The sequence below is a fragment of the Coenobita brevimanus genome, chromosome 5, assembly GCF_032717465.1.
Source record: "Coenobita brevimanus isolate Jiangsu-jjx chromosome 5, ASM3271746v2, whole genome shotgun sequence".
Lineage (NCBI taxonomy): Eukaryota > Metazoa > Arthropoda > Malacostraca > Decapoda > Coenobitidae > Coenobita > Coenobita brevimanus.
The window spans coordinates 7,306,259-7,332,826 of record NC_136958.1 but is presented as its reverse complement, the minus strand read 5'-3'; the positions used below and the strand labels follow the sequence as shown (position 1 = coordinate 7,332,826).

At 40.8% G+C, this 26,568-nt stretch overlaps 1 protein-coding gene across 1 annotated transcript; it reads right to left on the bottom strand.

Annotated features, from left to right (window-relative positions):
• Window positions 1-1,025: 1,025 nt before the first annotated feature.
• Window positions 1,026-25,944, bottom strand: LOC145397629 (methionine aminopeptidase 1D, mitochondrial-like). Its single transcript, XM_080270672.1, has 7 exons — window positions 25,819-25,944; window positions 25,304-25,443; window positions 19,067-19,286; window positions 16,762-16,953; window positions 6,179-6,329; window positions 2,841-2,951; window positions 1,026-1,228 (listed from the first exon to the last, which is right to left on the bottom strand). The coding sequence occupies exons 1-7, from the start codon at window positions 25,942-25,944 to the stop codon at window positions 1,026-1,028; spliced, it is 1,143 nt and encodes a 380-aa protein (XP_080126798.1).
• Between the last annotated feature and the right edge of the window lie 624 nt (window positions 25,945-26,568).

Sequence of the window (26,568 nt, the reverse complement as noted above, 5' to 3'; positions counted from 1 at the left end):
CTTGTAGTAGCATAGATATGTATTGGTGGTGGAGCTGCCAGGCTATACAAACATCCCTCAACTCCCTCCCCATCCCCTATATAGAGAATGGTGGGCTGCATGATGGAACAACTTCAGTCTGCATTCCTCTGTGTTCACATTCTGATGGACCTGGGAGTACAACTACTACTAGTACCTACTAATAATTCTATCAATCCTTAACCCCTTCAATCTCATGACATATTTCAGTGACTTACTTCTGTTACTTCATAATGATTTTAATTAGCTCTGTGAATGCCTCATGTAGTGCAGGAGTAAATAAAGGCAATGACTAACCTCTCCTGCTTGAACAGCCTCCCTAAACCTGAATAAAATATATTCGAGATGGCAAATCAAAATGAAAGATATATCTTTGGACAGAAGGGGTTAATTGTCAAACATCAGTCCTAATCCAACTACTACTTCCATTATAATACCAGCATATACTGTACAACGATATTTACTGTCAGGGAGGTGTTAGCAAGGGACACCTTCACTTCATGGGACCAATAGTCTTGGGGAGGAGATGCCTGGTTATATAAATGTTGCTCACCTACCTCCCCCCCCAAACTCCTGAAGGAGGATGGTAGGCTGCAGGAGAGGGACAACTTCAGTCTTCAATCCACAGGTTCATATACAATATAACCTAGGGTTAAACTACTACTACTACTACTACTACCGTACCACTACTGTCAAGAACATTTACCTAATATTTCATCTTTTGTAGTTTCCACTTTCCTCTGCTGGCTAATATTCCCAAGCTATGAAAAGTTTTGTATGTTTCTCTGTTCACTGATGCTTCTCTTTGATATGATACACCAAGGAGGAAAGTAATAGATGTACCCTAAGTGCGATGGAGACACTGGAATAGCAGGCAAACATTTATCCCCTACTGCATCTCTACAACCAACAACTGTTCAAACTTTAATGCTAACCTGGGTGCCACTTGCAGCATACTCTCACAGTATCCAATTCTCACACCACCAAATTTGATGCCAATCCTTTCTTCAGCTGCCAGGGAGTTGGGTGAGTATCTCATGGCCATCCTCTGTAATGAGTACGGTGTGCTCAAACTGGGCAGCACGGCCATTATCGTTCATGACCGCTGTCCATCCATCCTCCAGTATGGTTACATCAGGCCGACCCTGAGCTACAATGGGCTCAATGGTAAATGTCATTCCAGGTTCCATCATCCCAGGATAGTCATTATCTGTGAAAAGAAAATAATACTGTAACTCTAACACAAACTTGATGTTCCTCATGTCTCAATAAAGTACAGTATATGATGATGATGATGATAATGTAGTACACACTGCAATACCAGAACACCAGAAAATACTGTCTAAGACCAACTTAGGAAGAATTAAGAAGGTCTGAACAAAATTCATGGATTTGGAGATGACCTATAATAATCCTAACAATCCAAATTTTAAGACCTGATCAATGAAGAGTTTTTGCAGCAGTTCTAATTATTCCTTCCTGAAACGGTTCAAAGAGTCTGGGCGATATAGGAGAAGGATCATGGAAGAAAACAAAAAATTATCTATCTATTGCCAGACGCCTTAATCCCATGAGGGATGGCCACAAACAAATCGCCTCCATGTCACCTTGTCCACAGCCATTCTGCCCTGCTCCCAGCTCACACACCCCTCTCTCATATACCTCCACTCCATCCCTCCATCTCATCCTTGGCCTCCCTCTCCCTCCCCCCCTCCACCTCACTCATATCCACTCAAAAGATTCTTGATGCACATGCTCTTACCTTACACAGCAATATGTAGCTATATATCATCTAAAAAGTGCCCTAATAAACTTACATAACATTGTGAGGTAAGCAGAATGAGGGATTTAACTTTTTTTTTTTTTTTTTAAATCATCATCATCATCATCACCCAGACCTCCTTTCCTACCCTAGGGCAGAATGAGGAGTAGCAATGTCCAGACAGCCCAAGTTTGCCCAATCCAATGGGCCATGCTTTCATTCACTCACCATTCAAGCCCTAGGAATCCTGGCTTGATGTAGTGCTGCCTACTTCTTCCTCAGGCAAGTCAACACTAAGTGATATGCCTAATGGTTACAGGTAATCATGGAAGCAATTTACATTACTGGTTGGTAACCAAATAACAAAATAATGGGGTGATGTGGGGCTTACAATGGTGCCCTTAATTGGGTGGAGACAAATGCACCATCCATCCTGGAACCAAACCACCACACTTTTCCCTGTGCCTTGCAAGGAAATATCAGACCAATGCATGGGATGGCCCTCCAGGGATGATCGCTTGCCTGCAGTTGATGGATCTGCATTGCCAGACAGACTATTACTGAACAACGACAACCCCTGACTGGAATGAAGTTGTAACCAGGGTTTCAAATTCGAAGACCTGGTTCAGTGTTAAGGTCACAGTTTGACGCTTTATTTGAGTGTGGGAAGAACACTTTGTGATGATACTATTACTTAAGCAGTCTAGAAAAGCTCCAAACCTCCAATAAAAGGTCTTTGTATGGAGGCAGCACAGAATGATATAAAACCATGGCTCATACCTCTACCTATATATCTTTTTCACTGTACTGTGTACTTGAATGATGACCTATAACTATAGATTAACATCAGAATATGACTACAGCCATGAAAATGCACAGTAAAAAGGATGCAGTGTTGTGGTAATGTCTTATTCTGCTACTATGTGAAATTGGCTGCATACGGACAAAATTCTCCATCAAATGAATGAAATAGAGTACAGTATGTTTGTTAATCTGAATCATACTGTAACACTAATCTAAGAGTAAAACAGCAACAATGTCAAGAGACACACATACTTACAGCTGTGATAAATGTCTGGTGGTCCATGAAAATAGTATCCAATTCCATGACCAACAAAGCATGGCACTACTGTCACTTTCTCTTGCTCTGCCACATCCTCAACTTTGCAACCTGCCAGGAGGAAGGACTAAGTCATTTGTCCTTTATATATTTACTCTATGTATTGTGTGTATCTTTATGTACTGTGAAAAGAGTTAATGAAAACTGTTGCTATAACCTCTCCATCGTCATCACCCCACCAAAAGTTGTGGTGAGTTAGGGTCCACAAAGCAAAAAGGAGAAACAAGACAGAGGTAGAACTAAATAACAGTATGCCCAATAAAATGGACAACACATTCATTCAATCACCACTCCTCACCAACTTATAGGCATAACCTTCCCACATATGCACTTCATATTACCTACCAGATAGTCAATCCAAGGACTCTCAAATTAATATAAAGGTGCCAAACCACTGTCATGCACTCCTCTATACAATATTCATCCAAGCAGCTTGATTTCTTGTCAGTTAACTAACCCCAATCACCATACCTCACTTTCTCACACTCATTTACCATGTATCTATCCACCTATAGTCTACCACACCTCCTTCCACCTTCAAACATATACCACATTCACTACCCTATATACACCCATTCTCTCCAAATGACAGTACCATTTAAATTCACTCTCTTCAATTCCAGTGTGTACAGAGTTCCTTACTCATCTTTCACAAATCAATTTATTTCTGATCCTATCCACTCTGTACACTCTACATACACATTCCTCAATAATCCCAATTCCACTGCTCTTTCTCTGGACTTTTTATTCTCATGCCGCACCAAATTCTCTGATACATAAATTATTGTGGGCCCTTTAAAAACCTCCTTGCAATCCTCTCACTGACTCCACATTCAAGCTTTTGTTTAGTATCAAGGGGTCTGTCAGTGGAGGCTGCAAGAAACGATTTAGTGGCGACATTAACCAATGTGACAAATCTGCCAATACTGGAGAAAAAATAAAGCTACGAAGGATACTCCAAAAACTACAATATATAGTCTTGTATGGTACTGAACTGAATCCCTAATAAATAAATAAATCATGCTATAAAGACAAAATAATGGTAGAAAAGGGGTCTCCAGGGCCACAGAGAGCAGCAGATTCATCCCAACAGCTGTGCACTGCATGGCAGAAAAAATTAAATATAAAGAAACCATCTAAATAAAGGTGTTTGTAAAGGCATACATATATTTATGTATTTATTGTGGGATAAATGAAACAGTTTAATCCCTTGTTATACAGAAAATTAATTTTTTCCATGTGTATATTTAATAACTTGTGTTTGTCTGGTTTTGCTTTATTTCAGTTGGTGTTCAGTAGAGTCAGTGCTACCCTTGAGCTGCTTCGACCATTGTTTCGGTACACTGAGCTTCACCCTTCTGTATAGCAGTTTCTGGTCTGGGTTGAATTTGTTTTCTTTGTTTTGAGACCTCTGAACTGAATCAGAGGTAACTTAGGTTGGGTCAAGGTACCTTGGAGTCACTTGATCTGCCGACATCAACCAGTTCACTAGGGTAAGAATGTTCTTATGTTTGTTTCATTTGTGTTTACTTTCTCTTACTTTTCGGCCTTAAAGGATTGTGAAGTTATAATACTTTTCCTGTTCTCATTGGAATGATATAATGTAAAGACATCTTTTGTTTATTTTAAGTTCCATATTATTTGCAGTATTTTTTTGTAATTTGTTTTAAATGTTTTGTTACTAGGGACCCGACTTCCACTGAGGGCCGGGTGGAGGAGGAGTCTTTTTCCAGCCAGCCCTTTTGGCTGACTAGAATGTGGTACTTGGACCGTTGTGAGAGGTTGTCCATCCTTGTACTATTTCAGATGGGCCCACCTCCTTCAACAGCCAGGGGCCTCTTCGTAATAAATTTTACAATGCTTCTGCTTAGCACTGTCTGATCAATGTGCTGGATAATCTGCAGCAGCTCAGTGATAAACTACACTGGTTGTTTGCCAGTTGTCAGTAGTCCAGGTCACCTTGTTATTTAAATGGCAATGTACATACTGTAAATATACCATACTTTTAGACTTGTGTTTCTCATCTTCCTCCAATTCGGTGGGTTTTTACCAATTCTGAAAGTTCCTTGACAGTGAACATGAATGGGAAATCTGACAATCCAGTGGTGAAACAAAGATAAGAAAGATACAGCTAAAACAAAAGAATATAAAATCAGTTTGTTTTTACCTGATAGAAAGGGAACACTCCCACAACTCAACACTCGAAACTTGTAGCAGGATAAAATAAAGTATCCTAATTTATGCAGTGGAACTGTCATCATTTCTTTATAAGGACTCAAACAAGCTTGCATGCATCAACCTTGGTCAGTTAAGAGCGGTTATCCAGGCTGCTCGATCCATGGCTCTCTACTCAATCCCTTATCCCCGAGGTGGCACTTTATGACCTCCTCCCCCATCTTTTTCAGGCCGTCTCTTGCAGCTCTACCCTCAGTGTTGACCCACCTTGCCCTCCGCACCCAGCTGTCATTCACCACCCTCTCCACATGCCAGAAACATCTCAATCTACCCCTTCTCATCACAACACTGATCCATTCACGTCTGAAAGCTCCTCTTACCTCTTCATGGTTAGCAGTCAAATAAACCCTCTAATCTGATTACACCTGGCCATCAACTGAACTGAAAGACGTTAATGATCTTCAAGTTGGAAATGAACATGCTATAGAAGAGAAAACCAGTTTTAAAGTAAATGGCTAACCTAATACGGAAATGGTACTACAGTGGCAAGAAACAATACTAATAAAGTCCAATCATACTATAACAAGAGGAAATGATACTACAGCAGGACCTCTTAAGTTGAACATCTATTGTCATAAAGTCCCACAAGTAGGATGCAATTTTTGTTTGCCTGTGGCTTGATGTTGGTCAGTGGTTAACTGTCACCTACATTCAGTTACAGTCTGGCTCCCAACATGAAAGAATGCATACTGAGTTCTCCTCATGAAATAATGTGAACTGCCAGGGACATAAATGTAGTGTATGCATAAACCTAAGTGTAATTACTGTGTAAGTTTGAGAATATAAAAACTATTTTCTAGTCATTTTTTATTTGCATAGTACCAGTATGTAACCATTCTATAAGAAAAATATAATTTTTTTCTAAAACTGCCATCTAGGATGGGTTCAAGTGCTTTTTTTCTCCAACAAATTTTTAGAAACCCAAATTTTCTAATTCCCCCTAGGGATGGTGTGGTCACAGTTAAGTCAAACAGGTTTAAGCACCAATTAGTCTGACTAAAGGAGTTCTTACTATATAATTGCAAAAAACACTAACAACAAACCAATGGCTGTGAAGGGAACACCAGGGCCACAGATAGCAATAGCATCATCCCGACACCTGCGTGCTGCGTGGACAAGGTGTTGACCCACTGCATCCACCTCACCCACCATGTACGTCTCACAGCAGTCACCGTGATGCCCCTTGTAGTACACCTGTCAACATACAAGTACAGTAAGTAAGTAAGTCTCATGCACAAGTGAAATATGCTTCTGGTTCATGACTATCTATCTACTGTCAGACACCATAATCCCATAAGGGGTGGCCATTTGACTTTGAATTATTTGTTTTACGGGGAGGGGCACTAACCCTCCACCAACCCACTTGTTGACATGTAGGGAGCACGTATGGTTTGGTTATATGGTTACCACCCAACGTTGTAAATGGTTTCTTGGCTTACAGGAAACCATTTGGCTTGTCACTCAATGTAAAGCCACCTGTAAAGGAAAGAGAAGCATTAAGAAGTGACAGGAAAGATGGAAGAAATATGAAGAGAGGAGGGCAGGCACGGCAGAAGAATAATAAAGGCTAAGGAAGAAGTAGGCACCACTATATTTAGTGAGTGGATGATGGTCGCCACCACCTACCACTCGGTTCATGACTGAACTATAAAAAAATAATAATAATAAGATATAAATTCTGGTTTTAACATAAATTTAATGTGAATCATGAGCAACTGTACGCGAAGAACAAAGTTAATCACCAAACAAATTTAACTGAAACAAACTTAAATAATTGTGCTGTACAAAACATGGATATATATATTATAGCTTGTACAGCACCCTACCAGTATCCCTCACTGCTTTGGAGACTGACAACATATCTATCTTTTTCTTAAAACTACAGTAATCCTTCAGCTTATGTCAATTTTTTATCTCTGTTGGCATCTTCTGATCTCAATCTCGTCACCTTATCTTGTCACACTGCACCGGTGAGTCCTGCAAACCCTCACAAGAAGAGGTGTCTGTGGTACATGTAGCTGCAGATTTAGAGGCCCTCTGGCAGTACTACAGTACTCCTTCAATTATCCTTTGTGTGTGTGTGTGTGTGTGTGTGTGTGTGTGTGTGTGTGTGTGTGTGTGTGTGTTAAACTCTGGGCAAAGGCTTCACAGCCTGCTCTCAAAGCCCAGTAGTCCTTCTACATACAGTACACCTCTCTTCATGTCACCACTTCGGCACTAACACCCACTGTCCATATTGAATCCATGCTAGGGCTGTCTCATACAGGACTGGTGTACTGATATTAGTGGGGCTATTTTTACGACATGTCAGTGGGTCTTCTGGTAGATCAGTGAAGTCTGATTTCATGAAATTCAAATCCTTAAATTGTTCCTTGCCCCAGAGTGGATTTAAACCAGGGTCCAGTAGGACAGCAGGCCACCTCTCTACCGACTGAGCCACTGCCTCTTATGTAACAGAGCCCAAGGCATCTCCAGAAAGTGGATCCATCTATTTGATGGACTTCTCCCCTGGCCCCCCTTCATACACAACTTTGAAAGCCACTGTAAAAGGCCACAACAGCATATCACACAACACTTGTTCCTGTTGTTTAACACTATTCTATCTGGTCAAGCAGACCTACAAACCACAGCCAGGAAATTACCATGGTCAAGCAGACTCATCAACCACACATAAGCAATCACCACTGCAGGGTCATACCCTGCTGTGACATGAAGAAACATGAAAAAATTTGTGAAAATGCTCGCACAGAATAATTTCCACCAGAGCACAAGCATTTTGTCCAGATGAAATTTAAAAATGTGCGAATAATAGTTTCAAACAGCCAGATCACAGCATCCATGGTTTGTTTGGATAGTCGAGGGATTACTTTCGATTTTTCCCTGGAATGATTATTGCTTCCATGGTGGAGAGCCATTTGAGTATGCTTCATGCATTACAGAGTTTACTGTCTCTAGCACAGAAGCATACCATTTCATTTTCTTATCCACTGACGTATCATAACATAAAAATGATGCCATGCTTACTTTTTAAGAATCCCTGCACTGGGGTTGGCCATGGCACACTTGTTGTTTTCTATGTACTGGAAGCTTAAACAAGTGATAAATACAGCTCAATACTGTACTTCCAAACAGTTGTTGGATGCTGTTGGGAAAAGAGGAATTTGAGTTGTGTAATGTGGAGAGAATGGAGAATGAAAGACTGACTAAGAGGGTGTATGTAGGTGAGGTGGAGGGAGGGAGAGGGAGGGGTAGACTGAGGATGAGGTGGAGGGAGGGAGAGGGAGGGGTAGACTGAGGATGAGGTGGAGGGATGGAGTTGAGAGGTATATGAGGAAGGGAGGGGTGAGTTGGGGGGAGGGTAGTCAAATGGTGGGTGACAGCGACTTGGAGGCGTTTTGTCTGCGGCCACCCTTTGCGGGATTAGGGCGTCGGGCTACAGATAGATAGATAGTAATAAAAGTTGTAAGAAAGTGACGGTCTCTCCTTGGACTCTGACTAGGTACAGTACAGTCACCGAGACAAATGATCCCAAAGTGACTGTACTTACGGCTGAATGTATCCAGCCTACAAGTGATGACTGTGTGGCTAATTATCAAGCTTTTTGCCACACTTCGTTCTCATCGTAGTACCCCCTAGGGTTGAAAGTAGCCATCCACCTACTTACTCTCTGACTAAGCCAAAAGAAACCTTGGTTTAATCAGGCCAGTACTAGGACTGTTCACAACTGAAGGAAACCTACATGAAGTATTGCCACAAAACCCACCTCTGAATCTAATCTACTCTAAATTTCTCCCCACAACTGTGTCAAGTCTGCTCTTTGTCTTTCACAGAATAATTTAATTTATACTAAATGCTCTGAACTCTCTTATCAAAATGTTTCCTGCTCCTTCTGAAAACTTACCAAAAACCTTTCCAATAACTTTTCTTCTTCTTCCTTCCCTCCCCTTTTCCTTTCTGATGGTTCTGTAGCAATTTCTTTGACTGATAAGGCAGAACTCTTCACCCTGAGTTCCTCCACTAACTCCACTTTGGATGATTCCAGTTCTAGTCCTCTGTCTCCTCCCTCTCTATGACTTCCTCATTCCTGGCATTAAAATCTCTTCAAAAGATGTACTTTCTGCCCCCACTGGCCTTGGTACTAATAAGGTGTACGGACCTGATGGAATCCCTCTTGTTTTTCTCAACAACCATGCTTCTGTGCTGATACACTTCTTAGGTACACTCACCCTTTGTCTGTCAACTTGCACCTTCCCTCCTGGCAAGACGTTTGCTCTCATTCAGCCAGTACCAATGAAGGGTGACCATTTCTAGTCCTCTGTCACCCAGCTGCTTCAATATTCTGTGCATCTAAAGTCTTTTTTAATCTATTCTTTTAAAACTTTTGAAGCATCTTTCCAATCTTATTCTTCTTTCCGACTTTTTTTTTTTTTTTTTTTTTTTTAAATAACAGAACGGAGGAAGGAAAAACAAATGGAGAAAAAAAAAAATCCATACACCAGATTACTGGTGTCCTCTGTTCATAAAATATCTGTAACAGTTAGACTTGAAGAGTTGTAGGTTGAAATTTGGAGGAAAACAACTCTGGGGAAGCGAGTTCCAGAGAGATGCAGTTCGGGGAATGAAAGAATTCTGATAGGCAGAAGTTCTGCAGTATGGTTGAGTGACATTCCAGTCATGAGCGCTACCAGATGCCCGTGTAGCACGAGGGAAGGCATGGAGAGGTGGCACCATGGACGCAACTTCGTCTGAGCATTTGCCAAAAAAATATCTGTAAAATAATGCAAGGGAGGCAACATTCCTTCTTACTTGCAGGGGAGGTAGTTTATATGTAATGGCAGGGTTGTTAATGATTCTAACAGCTTTATTCTGAATTTTGTCTAGTTGCCTTAATGCAACCTCTCCACAACCATTCCACAAGGGTGAGCAATATTCAAGCTGAGAGCGCACATGACTCTTATAAATTATAGCTAACTGCTCATCGGCGAAGAAGTTACGGACTCTGTACAATAATCCAAGTTTCTTTGAGGCAGTTTTAGCAAGTGGTCTGACATGAGAGGTCCAGCTGAGGGCACTGTTAAGTGAGACACCAAGAATTTCAATACTTTTGGAGATGGGAATATTAGTAGCACTGAAGGTAATGTACGAGTCTGGCAATATCTGTCTATTGGTAAACTGTATATATTTAGTTTTACTAGCATTAAAAGAGACAAGGTTGTTTTGTCCCCATTCACTGATTGTAGATAGATCTTCATTTATGGAGATGGCTGTATTGAGTTCAGAGGTAGAGATATTAGACTTTGTAAATGGATGTCTGAGTGTGAATGAACTATGTAGTGTTGAGTCATCTGCATATGAGTGAATGGGATTGTGAGTGACAGATAAGAGATCATTAATATGAACCAGAAATAGGGTTGGTGCCAGAACTGATCCCTGCGGCACGCCGGCGTTAACTGAGTGGAAATTCGAATATACATCATCTACTTTTACTCTTATTTTCCTGTCACTAAGATAAGAAGAAATCAAAGGAACAAAAGACGTTAGTCCATAGCAAGGGAGTTTGGACAGCAGGGAACGGTGCCATACTCTGTCGAAAGCTTTAGAGATATCAAGAGCTACTGCATGAGTTTCTCCAAAAAGATCTATTGATTGATGGATGGTATGAGTTAAGAGATTGAGTATGTCAATGGTGGATCTTTCGTGGCGAAAACCGTATTGTCTATCATTAATTAAGTTGTTGGATTCAAGATGTTTAACAATATGCTTATTAATTAAAGTTTCAAATACCTTACCAAGAGAAGATGTGATAGCTATTGGTCTGTAATTGGAGGGGTCAGACGAACTTCCTTTCTTCGGAACTGGGTGGATATTGGCTTCTTTCCATGAATTTGGGAATAAAGAAGTACGTATGCATAGTCTGAATAATTTAGCTAGGACAGAGGCAAGTTCAGGGGAACACTTTTTCAAAACAATTGGCGGAATTCCATCTGGACCTGGAGCTTTGTTGGTAGGTAAATTGTCTAGGATGGATTTTACAAATCTTGTCTGTATTTTAAGTGGGGCAATTTCGGGAGAATCAAGTTCCAGTACTGAGACATTCTGGCTGGTATCATCTATGGTAGAGTTTCTTGCAAAGGTACTAGCAAAGATATCTGCTTTCCCACGTGGGTCATTTGTAATATTGCCATCTGAAGATTTTAGTGGGGGAATGGAAGATGACTTGTTAAAGTTATTATTGAAAGAATTAAGAGTTGACCAGAATATTCTATTGTCATTAGGGTTGTTAAGTAGTTTTGATGCTTGCTTTTGAAGAAAGTTTGATTTAGATAGATTTAATACAGCTTTTGCATGATTTCTAGCAATTTTAAATTGGGAGAGTGATTCAGGTGTTTTTGATTTTAAGTAAGAGTTATATGCTAATGACTTTTGGGCTGTTGCTCTGGCACAATTGCCATCAAACCATTTTGGAGAGTTTGATCTTTTAGTGAATTGTTGACTTGGTATGAATAAATCCATACCAGCTAGTATTAAGTCACAAATGTGGGACTGGGTAGAATTGGGATCACTAGAGAAGAAAGACTGCCATGGAACATCAGCAAGATAATTTCTAAATCCATCCCAGTCTGCCCTGTCAAAGTGCCATCGGGTCATCCTGACAGGTTCGGAATGGGGAGGTGTAGGAGGGTTAACTAATGAGGCTTTGATGAGACTGCCAGCAAATGCTCCACTTGAGACACTTTAATAGTGATCTCACATTCCTTTCTGATTCAGGCAAAAGCTATGTCATCCCACTTGACATATCAATGGCTTCTGACAAAGTCCAGCACATATCTTTAATTTCCAAACTGCCATCTTAGTTTTTAATCTTCTACCTGTGCCTGCATCTCTTGCTTCCTTTCTGGATGTTCTATACCTGCCGTTGTAGATGGCAACTGTTCATCTTCTCCAGCTATCAATAAAGGTGTTCTTTAGGTTTCTTTGCTGTCACCATCTCTCTCTTCCTTCTTTTCATCAATGATCTCAGCTGGACATCTAAACCCTATACCCTAATATGCTGAAAACGCCACCCTCCATATAACTGTACCACCTGCTTTTCACAGCATCCATCACTGCAGTTATAAGTAGGTCCCAAATAATAAGGAAACATTAGTCAAAACATTATTGTTAGGTGATCTATTGTTGTACAACTCAAGTTATAACACGGGCTCAAAGTAGAAGTGTTAACAGAAATCCTAGAATTGACCCTTTGGGATGGTATCCATTACTAACCCGTCCAAAATCAGCATAAAAAAAGGTTCATAGCCACGTAACACATTGGCCTTATAGACCAGTGCACATACATTATTCATCCATCCATCCATCCATCATCCAATCATGTGTTAAGCCCGGGGCTAGGCAAGTTGGTCCTGACATTTAAGATGAAAGTGACCAGCCTCACTCATTCCTGAGTGGCATTACATGAGCAATAAACCCCCCATCCCTTGGATATAAACCTACACAGGCTCAATCTGACTGGAGCACCTTTCACCCATTAAACCACCACGAGCCATAATTTGGTTATATGGTTACCTTCCAGAATAGTAAATAGTTTCCTGGTGTACAGGAAACCATTTGACTTGTCACTCAGTGTAGAGTTACCCATAAGTAGAAGGAAGAGGAAAGAATGAAGTAAAGAAAGACAGAAGAGGAAGTGTAAAGTCACCCATATGCAGAGAAAGAGGATAGAATGAAGGAAAGAAAAAAAGAAGAAGAAGGAAGAAACTCTACCATAGATGATACCAGCCAGAATGTCTCGGTACTGGAACTTGATTCTCCCGAAATTGCCCCACTTAAAATACAGACAAGATTCGTAAAATCCATCCTAGACAATTTACCTACCAACAAAGCTCCAGGCCCAGATGGAATTCCGCCAATTGTTTTGAAAAAGTGTCCCCCTGAACTTGCCTCTGTCCTAGCTAAATTATTCAGACTATGCATACGTACTTCTTTATTCCCAAATTCATGGAAAGAAGCCAATATCCACCCAGTTCCGAAGAAAGGAAGTTCGTCTGACCCCTCCAATTACAGACCAATAGCTGTCACATCTTCTCTTGGTAAGGTATTTGAAACTTTAATTAATAAGCATATTGTTAAACATCTTGAATCCAACAACTTAATTAGTGATAGACAATACGGTTTTCGCCGCGAAAGATCCACCATTGACATACTCAATCTCTTAACTCATACGATCCATCAGTCAATTGATCTTTTTGGAGAAACTCATGCAGTAGCTCTTGATATTTCTAAAGCTTTCGACATAGTATGGCACCGTTCCCTGCTGTCCAAACTCCCTTGCTATGGACTAACGTCTTTTGTTCCTTTGATTTCTTCTTATCTTAGTGACAGGAAAATAAGAGTAAAAGTAGATGATGTATATTCAAATTTCCACTCTATTAACGCCGGCGTGCCGCAGGGATCAGTTCTGGCGCCAACCCTATTTCTGGTTCACATTAATGATCTCTTATCTGTCACTCACAATCCCATTCACTCATATGCAGATGACTCAACACTACATAGTTCATTCACACTCAGACATCCAATTACAAAGTCTAATATCTCTACCTCTCAACTCAGTACAGCCATCTCCATTAATCAAGATCTATCTACAATCAGTGAATGGGGACAAAACAACCTTGTCTCTTTTAATGCTAGTAAAACTAAATATATACAGTTTACTAATAGACAGATATTGCCAGATTCGTACATTACCTTCAGTGCTACTAATATTCCCATCTCCAAAAGTATTGAAATTCTTGGTGTCTCACTTAACAGTGCCCTCAGCTGGACCTCTCATGTCAGACCACTTGCTAAAACCGCCTCAAAGAAACTTGGATTATTGTACAGAGTCCGTAACTTCTTCGCTGATGAGCAGTTGGCTATAATTTATAAGAGTCATGTGCGCTCTCAGCTTGAATATTGCTCACCCTTGTGGGATGGTTGTGGAGAGGTTGCATTAAGACAACTAGACAAAATTCAGAATAAAGCTGTTAGAATCATTAACAACCCTGCCATTACATATAAACTACCTCCCCTGCAAGTAAGAAGGAATGTTGCCTCCCTTGCATTATTTTACAGATATTTTTTTGGCAAATGCTCAGACGAAGTTGCGTCCATGGTGCCACCTCTCCATGCCTTCCCTCGTGCTACATGGGCATCTGGTAGCGCTCATGACTGGAATGTCACTCAACTATATTGCAGAACTTCTGCCTATCAGAATTCTTTCATTCCCCGAACTGCATCTCTCTGGAACTCGCTTCCCCAGAGTTGTTTTCCTCCAAATTTCAACCTACAACTGTTCAAGTCTAACTGTTACAGATATTTTATGAACAGAGGACACCAGTAATCTGGTGTATGGATTATTTTTTTTTTCCATTTGTTTTTCCTTCCTCCGTTGTGTTATTTAAAAAAAAAAAAAAAGACACCCAGCGCAGCACTACATCGAGTGAGTGGATGGTGAGCGCCCCCACCTACCACAACACATACATTATTACTGTACCGTATATCTAAAACAATAGAATGTCTATTAACACGTGTTAGGAACAGTAATAGTTCAATTTAAACTGAATTTGTACTAAAATTAGGTGTTGCTCAAGGGGAAACTAGTTTTGGTCTTTTGGATTGAGTAGTACTCTCTGCTCTGATGCTACTGTCCTTCATCCAGTCTCTACTGATATCCTCAATGTGGTAGAAACCTACTTGCCCCTGATGTCTCGTGACCTACAAACAAAACATCCATTTCCTTTTAAAAATGTAAACAAAATGAAGGAAGTGAGTACTTTCAGCTCTGCTGACAGTACCTAAGTTACCCTGCTTCATCCATTCATTATGTACTCAGAATGATGTTTAAATACCTGTACCAACATAAAAAAAAAAAACATGCAAAAGCCAATCCATGTAAAAACACTCCAAAAGAATAGCAAAGCTACAGTGACTGGATTACTCTACCACTTGTTTGGGAACAGGGTACAGCAGACAGCTGTCTCTACCCTTTTCTCTCCCTGCCCCTGTCACACTGCCAACTTTACACTTCCCTCTCAACATAAAAAATTAACAGAGCATAATTAACTAATCAGAATGTAATAAAAACATAGTCATTAACTTCATTACATATTAAGTAATGTGATAACACCCACTAATGCCATGGTAACACTGCCATCTTCACTCACTCACTCACTCACTCACACACACACACACACACACACACACACACACACACACACACACACACACACACACACACACAATGACTTCCATTAATGGCTCTGTATTACTTTACCAATGATAGTTTTACATAACCTTATTCTCAGTAAAGATGCATTTTCACTCACCACCATTAACAATACTGTTAACACAACCAGGTTCAGGACTGCAGATACTCTATCCTTACCACACAGTTAAACACATCTACAATGCCATATTACACTATATGTATGGCTGACGTTTCTATAATCTAGATTGGCATGTGAAGCTGGGATAGCAGAACCAAGTGAGAGTAGGAATGAGTATGGTGTGTGCTGTGTGGAGTTGTGGCATCCATGATACAGTTGGAGGTGCTTTTTTTTTTTTTTTTTTTTTACCCCTGCAGATTTAATGTTCTACCAAGTTTTTTAAGCACACAGGGTGTCAAAAATGCTTTACTGCTGCAGTGATCTATCATTCTGAGACCTACAGTACCTGTACTTCAGCTATCACAGGATGAAGCTATGGCACACCTAGTTTCTGACTTTGCCTATATTTATGACGGGTAAAAGAACCCTTCCTTTAAATGTATCCAAAATTCAACTCGTACATCTTTCAACCAGTCACAGTTTTTGTCTGTAATATCCTTTAATATTAAACATTATACAGCTCAATCCTCCTATTTCTTAATATCATTAAGGATTCATTCTCTCATGACCAATCATGGAAGATTACACTACATCCCATACAAAAACCACTCCCAAGAAACTGGGTGTGCTAAGCCAACTCCATCCTTTCTTTATCCCCAAACAGCTGCTGACTTTTATAAGAGTTTCCTTTACCCCTGTGGAGTACAACTTTCAAGTAGGGGGCTTGACACACAGATCTTTTAAACAGCACAGAGCAAAGGTTTTTTTGTCTTATCAACTCCCATCTTCTAACTGACTCTCTTCAACCTCTCTCTCTTCACTGCATTATTGCATCTTTATCTCCTTACTGATGCTACTTTAATGGTTACTGGCACTTTCAAAATGACCGCTTGCATTCCTCCTCCAGTGCAGCAGCCTTAGAGCAGAACACACACACTCTGTTTTTATTCAGCTCTCTAGTGCAAATGTTAACCAATACTCTTAGTCATTCATGTACACAATGGGTCAACTCTGGAACTGTCTTTTTGTGTCTGTATTTCCATTTGCCTATGACCTCCAATCCTTTAACTGATTCGTGTCCAAGCATCTCAATATTAACTGATACTGAATTTGGCTTCTTTTGAAGTTTCTTAAAAAGAATGACTCTGCATGGTATGACTTTGGGGTCTTGTTTCCTTACATAAAAATATATCTACTGGTATATACATTCACACACAAAATAAGATTGCCAAACTAACAAAATGGTATCCTTGTATGCTCACTGTAACATCAACTGAGACGATATCGCCATCCACCAGCACTCGGTCATCAGGGATGCCATGGCAGGCAACATTGTTGACGCTGGTGCAAACACTCTTTGGGAAACCTAAATAGTTGAGTGGAGATGGGTAGCCTCCTCCTTCCACTGAACATCTGTGTACCAAAACATCTATATCATCTGTTGTCATCCCTGCCTGTAAAGTACACACAAAGTTAAATAGCACAGCAAAATCATGGAGAGTACATGTATACAATAAGCTATACACTGACAGTACTGTAACCAGTTAATTTTGTGGAGCCACTGACAATGCAAGAGTACTAGCATACTCAAAAGATCACTGACTTCTAAAATAAAGAAAAGGGGGGGGGGAAGTGAGAGAGAGAGAGAGAGAGAGAGAGAATAATGACTTCATATACAGTATTCCAAAGCTGAGAGGCTTGGTACATTTCTCTGCCCAAAGATAAGCTTGTTAAGGAGGAAACTGTTGTTCATGCCCTAAGTATGAAACAGATACAGTGGAACAGCAGGTTAACTTCCAGCCCTCACTACATTCAGACAAGACAGAAGAAACACATGAGACAGGCTAACTTTATTAACTTACTCACAACATTCTCTTTTATGTATCAATCATTTAGTCTGTGAGATGGAGCTATACTTTCTGAAGTCATGAATACTGAGTAAATAAATGTGTGGGTCATTTTTCTGTTCTTATTAGTGGATGTACAGTGAACTCTCAATTATCTGACATAATTCAGCCAAGCCCTATGCCCAATAACATGAAATGCCAGATATTACAAAGTACCCCTCATCAGCTCAATATTCGCCCATGAGCCAGATACCTACTACGTTACTATCTTGACTAATCTAAAAGCTTTTCCTTGAGTAAAAGATGAAAATTAAGCATAAAATACAATACAGTAATGATACAATACAGTACAGGCATGCCCCAGTTTAACGATGCAATTGGTTAAGTAAAAACCCATTGCTAGGTGGGGTATCATATCTCGGGGTAGATTTAACATGTAAAGTATAGGGATGCATTTTGGGGCCTGGGGTTTCCCCCCAGCCAAGTCCTAAACCCACCCCAGTGAGTCCCAAAACAAGTTTTTAGCTAACCTAAACCCCCAGATAGCTTTAAAAAAGCTAAACCAAGCCTAAAAGCAGTTAATAACTAACCTAAAGCCAAAAATAAAATCTGAAAATCATCAAAATTAAGTCTGGAAAAAATCAAACTTAGTATGCTGTACCCCAAAATGACAATGTTCACCCCATCACCCAACCTATGACAAACACATTAATCTAAGTCTAAAAACAGTTTATAAATCAACCTAAACACAAACTTTAAGTCTAAATATCATCAAAATCGGTTTAAAAAAACAACACCCATCATTTTACTGGGGTCTGGCTATTGTTTGGCGGGAAAGGGTGGTATTTCTACCTTCATCGCTAAGCCGGGGTATCGCATCTAGGGGTACTGTATCTCGGGGTCTGCCTGTAATACGGTGATGGTTGGCTACTGTTTCCAGGCCAGTTGATACACCTCGACACCAGATATTGCATAGAACTGTCGGTAACATCCAGTTTTGGTGCCAGATATTGCATAATTTCACTGGCAATTGCTTTAATAGAACCAAGCCAGCAACAACGGATACTGTATTGGGCCAGATACTGCGACTACAGGTAACTGAGTTTACAGCATTAGTGGGAAAGATGATAACTATTATTCTAACAATTTTTTAAATAAAACCAATATACAGTACATACAATATGAAAGTTTAATATTCTTTCACTTATAAGCAGTTTCATTATTACTATGGTATGCTATCTTACTAAGTTAAGACCTGTTCTTCATGTACCTTTGCTTGGGAGTCAAACTGCTCTGAAATCAGAAATGAGTGATTTATGTACTGTACTTCTGACACCTCAGTCCAGGACCAAAGTCTATCTCACTGTTGTTGTTCCATTTGGAGTAGCATTTTGCCACTATGTATCCTAAATTTAAGTGAGGACTGACAGTAGTAGCAAACATCATTTAAGCTGCATTATGACTAAATGCTATTCTTTTATTAAATAAAATAATCTACCAATCTGTAAAGGCCTATTCGGAGACAAAAGTTCACCAACTATTCTACCATGTCTACTTCACACTTGGGGGTAAGTCAGTCACTTTCTTTAACAAAACATCACATTAGAGAGTATCAACTATGGGCAGAGAAACATAAAGTCTCTCTTAGCTTAGGAATATTACTCAGTAAAGCAAGAAGCAAGAGGCGAAATACTACATTAAAGTTTGTTCCTAACCATACCTTAATACTGCAACCAACAGCAGCCTGGATCTGGGCGGCAAAGGTGCAAGCCTCCCTCATGGCTTTAATCTGCCAAGCTGCCTTCATCTCTGGCTCTGCAGGACCAGGCTGGGGCTCTCCTGTCACAGCATGGGGTGGACATTCTATATGGGCTGGTACTGACTGTGGGGCAGACACCTCTCCCGCTCGCAACACCAATGCATAACTCCCAAACGGAGCTCTGGGAGGGATGATGTGTATTAAAGAAAAATGTTTATAAATTATTACCGCATGTTTATATTCACATTTAGAGACCATTATGGTATCCATGCTAGTGCACTATGTACAGGTCTTTTTGCTTGGTGGCACACATTCATGTGTCACAAAGTTAAGACATTGCCCTGCTCAGTCCCCTAACTCAGAGTTCTCCACACAGGACCTCACCCCTACATCATCTGCAGTCTATCTATGGTCATTCTCCTCTCCACATTCACATCTTTGACGCTCCTAGGCCAGTCCCCCTCCCCGTCTCCTCTCAATTTGTCTCAACCAACTTAATCTCCTGGTTCACATTACTTCACTAATATTTCTTAAGCTAAGATCTTTCTTGCAGCACAAAATTATTACTTCTGCCATTCAGTGACACCCCACTCATCCATCTCAACATTCTCATTTCTGTGCATTCCAATTTGGCACAAAGGTTTGAAAGTCTATCTATCTATTGCCAGACGCCTCAATCCCGTTTGGGGTGGCCACAAACAAATCGCCTCCAAGTCGCCCTGTCCCCTGCCATTTCACTGCCCTGCTCCCAACTCAAACCCCCCTCTCTCATATACCTCTCCACCCCATCCCTCCATCTCATCCTTGGCCTCCCCCTCCCTCTTCCCCCCTCCACCTCACTCACATACACTCTCTTCGTCAGTCTTTCACCCTCCATCCTCTCCACATGACCAAACCACCTCAGTGTGTTCCTCCTAACACTTCCTATCACATCCACACCACAACGCTCCTCTATATCCTCATTCGTCAGCCTGTCTCTCCACGTGACTCCACAGGCTCCTCTTAAATAACTCATTTCCACTGCTCTCACTCTTGATTTGTGTCCTTCCAACAACGTCCAAGCTTCACTTCCATACGTTAGAGTTGGTATCACAATACTGTCATGTAGTAACTTTTTCACTTCCATGCTCACTTTCCTGTTTCTTATCACTGCTTTCAAAGAACCAGCAACCTTTCTTCCCTGCTGTACCCTTTCAAGCACTTCACCCTCCAAACGTCCATCCTTACTCATCACACTACCCAAGTACTGTACTTAAACATACTCACATTTTCCAATTCCTCACCATCCAACCTCGCTGTACATTCACTGACTTCACCTCTCTCAAAGACCATCACTTTACTCTTTCCTACATTCACCTTTAGATTCCGTTTCTTACACACTCTCCCAAACTCATCCACCAAGCCTAGCAGCTCCCCTTCGTCTTCACTCAACAACACAGTATCATCTGCAAACAACAGTCAGGGAGTTTCCAAACACTATCCTCTCACACCAGGGCCACTCCAACATCCACTACCCTACCTTGTACCTCTTTCATTACCCCATCCATGTACAGATTGAACAACCATGGAGACATGACACATCACTGTTTCAAAGTTTGAAAGTAATTGTGGATAAAACAGAAGTGATGATACAGTAGCTAGGGAGGTGGCAGTACTGTTAAAACAAGGAGTTCAGGAAATCCCTGAACTTAATGAGTTAAAAGGGTCCAGGGGTACCAAATATTCCCTTGGAAATTTGTAACGCCCAAGCAGTTTTCAGGGGTGGCCAGCAACATTGCCACCCCTTTGGTTATTCTACTGACAGTGGTCCTGTTTCTTAATATTGTGGGTAAACAACCTGCCACAGGCTCGAAAGCCTAAGTTATGGATATGAGCACCAAAGATAAGTGCCTCATGATATCTGCCCCCATCTTCACTTTTAGTTATCTATCAATACCATGTATTTCTTGGACATGGTAATGAAAAATCTATTGGTAACATATTACCAATACTTACTAGGAGTAAACAAAAACAATGAGCAGGCAACAGCCAGTGGTGTTGTAATAATGACAAACCATGGCATTATGATGGTCAAAGGAAAGCTAAGAAGAGATGAATGGGTTTCACTGTGAAACCCACAGAGATGCCAACATTGGAGAGTACTGCAGACCAGAAGAAAAGTGAATGACAAGACATTCTTTCAACAGTCTGCAAGAAAGCTCTGGTACCTCAATGAAATTGCATAATTGAAAAGAAATAGAATTTAAAAGAGATATTCACAGCACCTTTTTTGTTGTAATAACAGCAGAATGAACTTCCTGACAGCAGACTGTGCAACTAATGTGAGGAAATCAAGTTGGCTGAATGCTGAAAGAGGAAAATTAAGTTAAAAGTTACCTCAAACAAACATACAGTAGGAGAGTGTCCATTAACGAATGCAAATTTTATGAAAGGGATTACGTATCAAAACTGTGTAGCTAATTCATTTATACACCGATATTCCCGAAATACCTAATATTGGTATGGCACTTATGATCACAAAGGTCAGGACTGCTGAGACTGGTGGAAGCATCCTTTTATAGACATCAGTAAAAAAAAAAAAAAAAAAAAAAAAAAAACCCAAAGGTGTTCTGGTTAGGTTACACTATGTCTGGTTATGTCAGATGAAATACCTGTACATTAGGCTAGGTTGGATTAAGCGTTAAGTTTCAGCCCATACTCAAGCTGGTGATGAATCCTTTTTTTTTTTTTTTTTTTTCTTTTTTTTTAAGGTTATTCACTTCATGTTTACCTTCACTTTCATCAGAAATTACCAATTTTCGAGATATGGTCCCCCCTCCCCAGAATTAAGTGAATTAAAAGGAACTTAGGCATTAACCTATCCCAATGCCATTTCACAACCTAAACTCTGAGCAATTCAGTCCTAACTTAACCCCTAAAGTACAATGACTGAAGATTGTCAGTTTGCACATTTGCCGTGTAGAGTCCTATGACTGATGATCGTAGAAGGTCTGTCAAAAACTGCCGAGCACTAAGCCAGCTCCTTTTAATATGTAAATGGTTCCTGCCCAATCAGAACTAGGTGACGAAGTGGTGGGAAGGAAGATCCCACCCTCTCACCTGGTCTCTGGGGGGACCCCCTACCCCCTGCACCACTTCTCCATCTACCTCTGGCTGAAAGGATACAGCCTGCTCTGTCCCCTCCCACCCAAACTACTCACCAATAGCACATCTACATTATATGAGGGGGAGGTGTCTCATGCCACTCACCCACCCACCCCTAAGACCCCCCTCCACCTCCTTCCACCCTTCCTTTATATCAAATGACATGGCAATTTCCCTGTTATGATTGCTGTGTGTGTGTTTCCTCCCACCATAATATCCCCACACCACCTCCCCCACATTGGGGTGTGTCTTATCCCCCCTCACCCCCACCAGAGATCCCTCACCCCATCTCTACCTTCCTCACTCCCTATCCTTTGTCCTGAATATGATGCAGTAATTTCCCTGCCATGATCAGTCTGTCTACTCTTTTTTTTCTCATGCTGACTCCTGCACCAACCTTCATCAATAGAAATACATTTTACATTGATCTAATTGATGCTGGTAAGGTTCTTTAGCAAAAATTAGCAATCTGCTGAATTTTTCAAAACTGGAAAAAAAAAAAAATTTAACTAATGCTGACTCCTACACCTAGTTTCATCAATAGAAACATATTTTACACTGATTTCATTGATTCTGGTATGGTTCTCTAGTGAAAATTAGGTTTCTGCTGATACTTTTTTGTATTCTCTCTTACCATCAGGGGGGACTTTTATAATCTTTGACAGGCGATTTTGCGGCAACCATTAGGCCTATGGGACTGAGACTAGCATTTTCAGGTGTGTAAATTCAAGCTCTTGAAAAATGAAAAAAATTTACCTTGCTAAGTTGAAAATTCGACCAGGAATTGCGGCTGAAAATGCAGTCTTTAGGAGTTAAACATATCCCAACTTTACCATTGTTATCAGTCTCATATTCTTGAAAAAGCAAGCTGGAATAGGAGAACAGCTGTTATTTTCACAAAGGCCATGACAAAACTGTTACCTGGCAACAACTTGGCCAGTGATTGGGTAGAGTAAGTTACCGGTATGTGATTTGTTCTGGCCACCAATGGGCTTGATGTAATAATTAATATTACATCTCTATTATTCTTAATTTCCAATGGATGTGGCAGAAGAAAGGGAGTTTGCACAGGAGAGACCTAACTACCAAACACCTGTAAAATGACTGGACTGATTATGGACTCAAGCGAGAATAAATGATTATGTTAAATTTGGCTGGATACAGATAGGAAATATTAGGTTTGGTCAGTATGGGCAAAATGACTGGTGACAGACTGACCTTGGGTCTGAATCTACCTCAACACCCAACGTAGCAGGCGGCCATTTATCATGATCTATGAAAACTGCCAAGCGTATACAGTAAACTCTCAATTATCCATTGTAATTCAGCCATGTCCTATGCCATATAACATGAAACACCGGATATTGCATAGTACCTCCTATTGGCTCAACATTCGGCATCAAGCCAGATATTGGGTTACCATACCATCCTTCTCAACCCTCTATCCTAAAACAGTTCCCATGAGTCTATCTACCTATTGCCAGACGCCTCAATCCCGTTTGGGGTGGCCACAAACAAATCGCCTCCAAGTCGCCCTGTCCCCCGCCATTTCACTGCCCTGCTCCCAACTCACACCCCCCTCTCTCATATACCTCTCCACCCCATCCCTCCATCTCATCCTTGGCCTCCCCCTCCCTCTTCCCCCCTCCACCTCACTCACATACACTCTCTTCGTCAGTCTTTCACCCTCCATCCTCTCCACATGGCCAAACCACCTCAGTGTGTTCCTCATAACGCTTCTTATCACATCCACATCAATACCACAACGCTCCTTTATATCCTCATTCGTCAGCCTGTCTCTCCATGTGACTCCACAGGCTCCTCTTAAATAACTCATTTCCACTGCTCTCACTCTTGACTTGTGTCCTTCAAACAATGTCCAAGCTTCACTTCTGTACGTTAGAGTTGGTATCACAATACTGTCATGTAGTAACTTTTTCACTTCCATGCTCACTTCCCTGTTTCTTATTACTGCTTTCAAAGAACCAGCAACCTTTCTTCCCTGCTGTACCCTTTCAAGCACTTCACCCTCCAAACCTCCATCCTTACTCATCACACTACCCAAGTACTTAAACGTACTCACATTTTCCAATTCCTCACCATCCAACCTCGCTGTACATTCACTGACTTCACCTCTCTCAAAGACCATCACTTTACTCTTCCCTACATTCACCTTTAGATTCTGTTTCTTACACACTCTCCCAAACTCATCCATCAAGCCTTGCAGCTCCCCTTCGTCTTTACTCAACAATACAGTATCATCTGCAAACAACAGTACAGGGAGTTTCCAAACACTATCCTCTCTCACCAGGGCCACTCCAACATCCACTACCCTACCTAGTTCCCATGAGCAAAAGATGAAAACTAAGCATAAAGTACAATAAAATAATGATACAGTACAGCAATACAGCGCCAGCTGGCTACCACTTATGAGCTAGTTGATATACCTCAATGCTGGATATTGCATACGTCCCATTTCAGCACCAGATGTTGCTTTAATAGAGCCAAGCCAGCAGCACCAGCTACTGCAATGACAGATAACTGGGAGTTTGCTGTAATTAATAAGCTTCAAAATAATAAATTTTTGAAACTTTTCAAAACCATTATTAACTAAAATAACAGGCTACAGTTTTGGGGGGAAAAAATTAAATGCAATGGAGCTCTCTTGCATTTGTACCATTAACTACTTGGATGCTGAGAGTTTTGACAACAACAGTATGTAAAACTGACCATCAAGGTTTCTTCTCACCCAAAATATTATAATGGCTTTTAACATTTCTGGTGCCCTAGGTTTCTCCTGATCATCAATGAGTTGCCTGAAGTTTGTGTATGAAATATAATGCAGTTGGCAATCGGATGCCAAGCAGTTTGCAGGAGTGTTAGTATTAGAGTTCATATTTAATTCATCACCAGCCAACTGGAATACATGAATAGGAATACAAGGAGTAAAATGAGTACAGCTTTGATGTGGCGTGGCATCAGGGGGCTCAAAAGTACTTCAAGGTAAAAAGTTAAATGCCAAACACAAAACCTGCTGCATAGAAACAAACACACCTTCTGAAGATATCCCAGATTCCTTGGTTCTGATGGCAACTGCTGATCTTTCTCCTGCTGGTGTGCGGATCGTTGATAGTTGACAACCTTGCACTATCAGTTCCTCGTATTTGTGAAACTAAACCAAAGTGAGTTTTAAGCTTTGAGTGAAGAAGTGTTCTACTTATATTTCCCTGCCTTCTCCAATGTCTTCTGGGTACTATGCCTGATTTCACAATAAGTTCAGAATTCCGAGTTAATAATCGGCGTACTTCGCCAAAAACTGTGACCAAAGGCATCTTCGCGGATTATTGATGTTGCCGGTCCTTTTAATTTTTAAATGGCCGGTACCATGCAAATTCTTAACGGGTCTTCTTCTTCTTGTGGGTGTTACGGGTTACAGTGGCCGAGGACCCCGGTAGAAATGACGACCATAATCCTTCCTCTACTTGTCAACTAGTTTTGCGAAAAAAATGTACGTGTGCCTAATGATTTGCTGTGAAAGAGTCACCAAGGATGCAAAAAGGAAGCGATACCTGCATGTGTCGCCAAAAGCAGACGAAGTTCCTATAGTCCCAGTCAAAGTTTGGAAGGCAGTAGCGGCGAGATGTGACTACGAATGGGTTAGGGTCGGTGCCTCGGTGTCGGTGAGCCAGAGGCATTGCCACAGGTCCCGAGAAAAGGGGGAGGGGGACAAGGTTCGATAGTTTAGTGATTCAGGGGTGTTGCCTCCATATTCACAAAATTTCAGACCTCATCGTTCACATAAATTGATTCATAGAACTTTGAAACAGGCTGGAAAGATCCCATCACGATCAGCAAGCAGCACAGTATCAGTTTTCATATATTCCGTCTCAGATGTGCCTGTGAGATGGAGTCATGAGTCGACTGACTGAATGGTGCGTGAATGTGTGACTTCCCTCATAGGTCATGCATTTTTTTTTTTTTTTTTTTACTCCCTGGACCCAACCTTACCCCACCGTATTTGCTATGCTGAAAAGGACGGGATGACGGTGATTGGCGATGACGCAATTCAAGATGTGTTCCATCACTTTCATGTGTCGCTTAAGCCACTGATATATTTGTTAACATAAGTTGTTCGTTGATAAAAGTATTTCGTATAATCACAGACGGTTACGTATAGATGTAAAATGTTAAAAATGTCCTAAATAATGAAAGCTATTCAATATATTTATAAGCACCTAAATATTATTTTGATAAGTGAAAAATGCATTTTTTCATTATAAAGCATGATTTATAAATGCGGCATATATTTTCCAGCGTCT

Excerpts from the sequence above, each read along its gene's own strand:
- LOC145397629 (XM_080270672.1), bottom strand. The coding sequence starts at position 25,944 with ATGCCTCTGGCTCACCGACACCGAGGCACCGACCCTAACCCATTCGTA. Across the intron at positions 19,287-25,303 it reads ATCTGGGATATCTTCAGAAG|AGCTCCGTTTGGGAGTTATG; the intron begins GTGTGTTTGTTT and ends CATCCCTCCCAG. Across the intron at positions 6,330-16,761 it reads TCGTCTCAGTTGATGTTACA|GTGTACTACAAGGGGCATCA; the intron begins GTGAGCATACAA and ends GTATGTTGACAG.